Genomic DNA, 8308 nt, shown 5'->3' on the forward strand with positions numbered 1-8308 from the left:
ACAATATGACCTCAGAAATATTTTTTTGAAGTAAAGATTTCAATTTTATGGATATTGAACATCAAAAATAACGTATTTATTAACGATTTATTTTCATTATTGAATCATTATATGTAAGATTGTTTATTGAAGATTGATAAATTGACTTCTAGATTGTAAAGCCTAGGAAAATAATAATGAATTCTATATTAACAATCTCATATTATGCTTACCTGCATCCACTCAAATACATAAGTATATAGTTTAATGTAATTACCTTTTGCCATTCTAGTTATTATGTTAAAACTCATGTCTCATAATTTAAATACCAGTAACTACTAAATATACTAAAACTCTAATTACAAAATATCATTGGAAATGTACAATATTATAATATATATAAAAAATTCAATAAAAAAATAAAATTCGGCGGCTAGTGATAATGAAATTTGTTGTTTATTCCAAGTCAAACCGATATGATATTTTTCATCCAATTAAACCTAAGCAAAACTGCGTATCATGAGTTATTTGTCGTTTGGGCCATGGACTAAGATATAATCACGGATCTAGTCCTTGGATATAATGGACTAGTATCTAAACAATTTCGGTGGATCTCAAATGTCTGGCGTTATCAATTGATGTTAAACTAAAATGGATGAAGCATAATACAAAACTCTGTAAGCTAACATAATTGATACTATTATTAACCGCTAGATGTCATAATTGATAATTATCTGTACATATTATATTTTCTCTCTCTTAAAAGAGTTTTACTTTTCTTGTCACACAGAAGATGTATGTAGAATGTATAAAGGAATACCGTATCCATGTGTTTAATATCTATGGGCGTTATCACAGTGGTATGGGACTTAACTGTTTACTAGAGCGCATGGTGGTTTAATTTTAAACTACTGACAACGAACTAATAAGTATATTGTCAATAGTTTAAAATTAAACCACTATCCGCGCTGGTATTTGCGAGTCCTACTCTCCCCTACCCCCCTCACCTTAACGATATCAGTCCATTATATCTTAGTCCGTGGTTTGGGCTGTGTGCGTCAGTCATCGTTGTGTCAATGATCAGTCCAGACCATAGTTTTCATTTTTCATTGATCTCACAATCTTGTCGAAACTTCCCGACGCCATACACCGATTTTGATTGTTACATTCTCAAGTCTCTAACATGGATCCAAAGTGAGTACCAACTTATATGTTATGCACATGGACGGGTCACTAATATGTCGTCAAATGATTTTTACGCTCCGTTTTCATTGTTTGTACACGTTATTCTCACATCGATCTGTTATTTTTTCTCGAAATAAATTAATTAGAACTTCTGCCGTAGAAGACACCATTTGTTATTTAGGCTAGGTTATGTCACCGTCGCCGTTGTTGAAAAAACATAATGAGTTACCTACCAAAACTATTTCAGATCTATGATGGATAAAATTATCGGTGTACAATATTTTGATCTAGAACCGCTGGGCAGTGTTTACTTAGTGTTAAGTGTTTTGTCTCTCCTGTGTAGTCTAAGGACTATATAAGCTGCTTTATAATACATACTCATTGCCACTGCCAACCCGTTTATGTGCGTCCATTTTATTCGTTGCCGCACGCTTACAACGGTTTTTGGTTCCATTTTACTTGCACTGGTTTTTGTTGGAGTATACTTTCAACATAGATCAATTGCCACACTAATGATCGTCCGGATCGATTTTGATTATATCAGATGAGCAAGCAATAATAAAAATAATTTTTTTTTTTGAGGAAACTGTTTTGACTTGTTTTTCAAACGGCGAGTTCCAAGTATGTCGGAATCCATTTCTTACTGGTCTTCTGCTACTGCTAGTTAAATAGATGGATTTGTATTTATATAATATATGTACAGTTAAGTCTCGTTAATCTAAAAGGGCTTGAAAATTGTCGCATTTCTTTATCTTTTGATAAACAAAAACATAAATTTAAAAATTTAAATTACAAGAAAATTAGTTTTTTATTAACTCATAAATAATCCGTATGACCTCTCTCCAATCTCGTTTGGGTTACCGAGACCCTACTGTATTTCGTGGGACGGAAATAATTGGATTCCTGTTCATTTGACAAACTCATTCTTACGATCAGTAGGTTAGGTATTTATTTTGTTCTACAAATTTACCATTTTCATTTCATAACTTTAATTCTTTTTTTGTGTATAAATATTTAACATATAAAACTAAAAGGGTGTTATCAATAATCAAATGAACAACATTTCATCTATAATATATTATTAAATTGTATCATACATTCATTTTCTTATTTTAAAATAACAAGAAAAAGAAATTTAACAAAGTTGCTGTAGTTTATATTTTTTCATGCATGCATTAAAGCTGTTTTTTTCAACTGTTTTTAATATTAAAAAAAAAAAGAAAAAAAAAGAAAATTTATGTATGATTTCAACTTTGGAATAATGCTTTTAGAGGTTTCTTATATATAAAAACAAAATACACTTGTAAAAAGTATTTAAAATAAATGATAAATCAATTCTGATGTATTGTTGATTCCAGTACCAAGACAATCCGAAAAATTATTGGCCTTGACGATTCCAAAGGCAAACTAAAGTACCTGATACATTTTGAAGGAATAGAAGAATGTGATTTAATCGAGGCTGAAGAGGCGTATTCAATGTGGCCGCAATTTTTTCTGAAATATTTTGAAGAAAAACTTACATGGGTTAATGGTAGTTCAGTGGTAAAAAATTGTGTGAAGAATTCCATCAAAACTAACAACATTAATGTAAACGATTCAAAAGTAGTGGAAAAAATTTTAGGCGGTATCAATTCCGGCGGTCAAGTATTTTTTTTAGTACAATGGCGGGATACTAAAGAATCTGAATTTATCGAGGCTCAAGAGGCATATATAAGGTGCCCAAAATTAGTGCTAGAGTGGTATCACGATAAAATTCATTTAAAATAAGTAAGCACTTTTATAAAATAGAATTTTTTTTCTCTCAATCATTTTAAACAAAGTTTGTGAAGAACTACTTTTATACCTAGCCTTTATTTGATGTTAACTTAAAATTTTAATTTCTAAATTTAATACTATGTATGAAGACATGTAGTTTTCTTCCATTAAATTGATGAAAATTATTAATGTATTTGATTTAAGCTATTTGCATACATGTATAACTTTATGATAAAATTTGAAAGCAATTAAGATAATAAATACAATTTTATTTTAAGACATGTTTTTTAAATTTATTTTCCCGATAACAAAGGCTTTATTTTTCTTAACACCCGTTTTAATAGAATAATTAATCAATTTACCTTTTGAAGTAAAATTTGGTGGGGTTAATTTGAAATTTGAACAGTTTATTACCACAGACATTAATTTATAAGTATAGAGGAAAATTCATGATATCAATGTGGTATGTTTGTTAAAGCTTAATGATTGGACTTATAATTGTTTAGTGTAAAAAACAGAAATAAAACAAGATTAAAAAACTATAGATCATTGTTTATTCATAGTAATTTTTTATTTTATTATATTATGGAATGTATAAATTAAATTTGTTAGTAGAGTTAGTAACACATGTGTTTCAATAATTATTTATTATCATACTTGTGAAGTTAAGCAAAATTCAATTTTAGATTATGTAAGTATTACTAGTAGGAAGTTAACTTAAAAATTCATTGAAAATAAACTGCATATTAATTCTACAATTTATTTGGCACAAATCTTATAAAATGTATATACCTTTTTTAATTAATATTTTCAAGATATTTTGAGCAAAATTAATAATCAAATTGTATTGCAATGACAAAATTCCCCTTCATGTTTGGTAAATTTAATAATGAAACATAACTTTTATAACAAAAGAGTGGTTATTTTGGGCCACTGCATTATATATCTTTGAAAATGTTAAGAATAAATAAATATATATAACCAAAAATGATTTTAAAAAGGACGAAGACACCATGGAAAAATGGAAGTTTGATATCATAACTGTGCGCTTAAATTGTAGGCAATTTAGTTAAGGTTATAAACATGTAGAGCCCAAGATAAAATACATATTAATACATTTTATATTATTATGTATTATAAGTTGTTAAAAAAAAAATTAAGGTGAGTACAATCTAATCTAATTTTATGTGAGTAAGTGATGTAAAATAGGGTATTAATTATACATTGTTATGAAAATAACCAATCAAACTTAATCAAGAACCTAAAAAATAATATTTTTTTAGAATGAAACCTATAAAAATCTAAATATATTATCTTTAAAATTCAGAATACAAATTTTAATATTGAAAGGAAATTATGTTAACATAGCTCACTTTGTCATATTAACAAAATACAAATATAATAACTGTGATTGTTTAAATATCTAAAGAATCGACTCAATCAAACATCTTGGGCTATTCATTGATTCCCAACTAAAATGGTTGACACATATTAATTATATTGAACGACTTAGCCGTAAATTTTTTTTTGTATTTAATGATTTGCGATTCATATTTAACTAACTGCAGTTAAGAGTTTTTTTTTTATCTTTTGTACAATTAGTTATTACATATGGGATAGAGATATGGGGAAGCATTTAAAATATCCATTTAAACAAAGTTGGAGTTATTATGAATAAGATTATTAAGTTAATTTTAAATTTACCTTATTTTACAAATACTGAATTTTTGTATAAAAATTTAATATATTCATTTTTGATAAATTGCCTAACAAATGTACCCTTCTATTAGCTTTTAAGCATAAAAAATATTTTTCAAAAAACCTTTTTCCTTCACCACAAGGTGTGCTAATAGGAGGTGACCAAACAAACTAATTGCACATATTGTTTTATTGTAACTTTTTTTTTTTTTGTATGTCATTAGTTTGCAATTGTATATAATATTATTTCTATTATTATTACTTATATATTATAATTTTAAGCGATTATATAATACATTTAGAATTTTCTTATTGGTGTAACTATAAATGTTGATATCAATTATTATTTGTCACCAAAAAAATTATAAGTCTTAATACAACAATTACTATGAGGACTATTTTAATAGCATATTATGCTATGCATAATGATCTTACACCTATTATACATTTAGTGAAATTTTTATGCATAAAAATTTAATTTGATTTTATACTATACTTAAAGCAGTATTAGATACATTTTTCTAGTAGCTTGATGGTTATAAGTTATAATTTGTAAATTAGTGGTATAAAAGATAAATATTTTAATAATTATTTAATGTTGACATGAATAGATAATATAAATATTTAAAACCGGTAGAGCCATACATTTAAGAAAAATTAATTAATTATTACTATCCACCACGGATGAATTGCCAATCTCGATTTTCTTTTATCACTGTGTTACACTAGCAAGGTTTATTATATCCACCTTGAACACTGGTTACTACAGCTAATTGATGTGCTATTATTTTCTGCAAACATTAAATTATGTATACATACATTATATGATACGTAAAATTAAAAAGAAGACAATGGTTAATTGTGGTATTTGTAACTAAAATTTTAATTAGATTAAGTTAAGTAATTTTATTAATATTAAAATCTTAATTTCAAAATAACGATTTTGATGAACAAATATTATATAATCTTTTTAGGTTTTTATAAAATGATACAGTATAATAAATTGTACCAATGATATATTATAATATTATATACATATATATTATTGTAAGAGGTAAGATTACAAAGAATCAACTGATACCTAATTTAATATTATTTATATACAAACCTTTTTCATTGAAATATTTTTTATAAAAATTTTGTTTTAATAAGTAAACATACACTTAACATGAAAATTAGGTACTTATGAATATAAATCATTTATCAAACTAAGCTGTTTAACCTATTGTTAGATATTCATATACTTTAATGTATATTTTCCAAGTGTAGACGTAGGTATATAACTGTGTTTTTTTGTATTATACATTTTTGAGTAGGTAGTAAAAACATATTTTTACATAATATAATGTAATAAATACACCCCCCCCCCCCCCAACACCAATGGTCTTAATTACACCACTGGTCAGTTCAATACATCACTACCAAACAAAATCTAGACTAAAACGTCAGTGCTAATATTATATTCATTACAAATTCTAAATTAGTAAGCTATAGGAGACTCAAATGACGACTAGTGAAATATTTTATCATCTAGTTCAGGGGTCTCCAACCTACGGCCCGCCAAGCTTTTTGCACCGGCTCGCCGAGCTAATTAATGTTTTGAAGTATAAAACAAATTTTGAATTATAAAATAAAAAAATTATATGAATAAACATACATTTTTTAAATAAATCTTATCTATTCTTATTTATTTCTCAATTTCATAATCTATCTATTCCTAGATAGACAACAATTTTTTTTTTTTTTACACAACACATTTGTAAAAATTTTGGCCCTCGATGCCTTAGCGTATACCAAATTTGGCCCACCGTAAAAAAAAGGTTGGAGACCCCTTGATCTAGTTGACTAGGCACGTAGTTAATACATTTTTTTTTTACAATTTAAAAAAGAAAAGCATTAGCCGTAATTGACGTATGAATAATAAACATTTATTGCTGTATAATATTATACATCATACAGTTATAAATTATATTATAACTTGTAATATATTAAGCTGTTTAATTTAGAAAAATGTATTAATCAATATTTTCCTTCCCATTTATATCGAAAATATAACAGATTTAGAACTGTATACACTTTTATTTATTGTGTAGATAGGTATGGTTAAAAATATTGATAATTGGAATATGTTTAAATCAAGTGGTTAAACTTGTGTCAAAATATAATAATATAATATTAACACTAATTACAAAGTTGAAAGAAACGTACTTTAGATATTCAAGTTGATTAATTTCACATTCTTCATAATAGCGTAGGTATTTGCTGTGCTAAATTATTAGTTTGAATTTGTGATTACATCAAAAAATACGTTTATCGAATAATATCAATAAATTCATCCTGGAATTCGAGTATAATAACGCCGTGACAGTTGTGTGATGGCCGATGGGTGGCAATTTAGATATTACCAATTATTACCACTGATTTTAAAATATACAGATAAGCCGAGCTATAGGAATACTTGGAAACCATATTTTTAGATTTATTTTATTCCGATAGACATCACTGTTGTATGATTGAATAATATTGTAAAAAAGGTACGCTTAGAAAATATTTAAAAACATCGAAAAGGTATTTTCAATTTTTGACGATTTAAAATATGATAACATGTTTAGTTTCATAAATTACACAGTAAAGCAAATAATTATTTATTTCCGATAATAGTTTTCATATACGTTAAATGTGGATATTATATTCGTTGAAAAAATTTTAAACAAAATTTTGCAAAATGAGAATTAATACTGTTTTGACCGCTATGCAAATTATTTCAAAAATCTTAACAATTTCGATTTTTCTACAGAAAACCGATCACCGTCCGTTTAAAAGGACGCGTGCGATACGGACACAGACGAAAGAATACACAACCGCGCCTTTCAGCCGTCTCGACTCACCAGTCGTTTCGTTAACAATATCGCACGAATATAATGAAATAAAATATTAATAAAACACAGGGCCGACGACGACGCGGAAATCGAAACAATTTCCGTCTAAACAATTTCATGTCATCCCGCAATATGGGGTCCTGGTACGTCGGAGGTACTATATATTCGCATACTCCTGAACCGCATCGGTTACGGCCGCCGCCGCGTTGTCACCGAATCCGCGAGTCCCGTTCCGACCGTCCCGACAACTACAACACGCGTCTCGGTCTGGTGCTGTCCCCCCCCCCCCGCGGGTAGTCTTCGCGTCCGTCGCGTTGAGACGGTACGACAACCGTGCGGGGGACCCCAATTTTAACGGCGCCGGCGAAAACGTCGCACTGTCGTACCGGACGGAACCGAATCTGTAACGATCGGTGTCACTAGGGCACTATATATGTGTATATGTATATGTATATATTATGTATGTGTGTTTAGTGTCACCGACGCCAGCGCCGCCGCACGCATTATGTCGTTCTCTCATTGGTCGAGAAGTATCAGCGGACGGGGACAGTGTGGGCCGCCCGTAAACGATATTCGGCGAAAAACCTAATAATAATATTAACTACGACGGAAGTAAAAATGTGGAAATCGGTCTGATGTAGAATGTGAATAGACATTAAAATATAAGTCACTATATATAAGTTAAAATTGTATTCAACGATAAATTATTGCATTCGAAAGACAGTGTAAACAAGTCAATCAATGTAATATGTAAACCGGCAATTTCATAAATTCGGCGTAACATATTATACATATGTAAATGTAATATTATT

At 28.4% G+C, this 8308-nt stretch overlaps 1 protein-coding gene across 1 annotated transcript; it reads left to right on the forward strand.

The window, feature by feature from the left end:
- The first annotated feature begins 1026 nt into the window (after positions 1-1026).
- Positions 1027-3196, forward strand: LOC114133103 (chromobox protein homolog 5-like). Its single transcript, XM_027998728.2, has 2 exons — positions 1027-1173; positions 2523-3196. The coding sequence occupies exons 1-2, from the start codon at positions 1163-1165 to the stop codon at positions 2929-2931; spliced, it is 420 nt and encodes a 139-aa protein (XP_027854529.1). The 5' UTR covers positions 1027-1162; the 3' UTR covers positions 2932-3196.
- Positions 3197-8308: the final 5112 nt, after the last annotated feature.

The sequence above is a fragment of the Aphis gossypii genome, unplaced genomic scaffold, assembly GCF_020184175.1.
Source record: "Aphis gossypii isolate Hap1 unplaced genomic scaffold, ASM2018417v2 Contig00846, whole genome shotgun sequence".
Classification (NCBI taxonomy): Eukaryota; Metazoa; Arthropoda; class Insecta; order Hemiptera; family Aphididae; genus Aphis; species Aphis gossypii.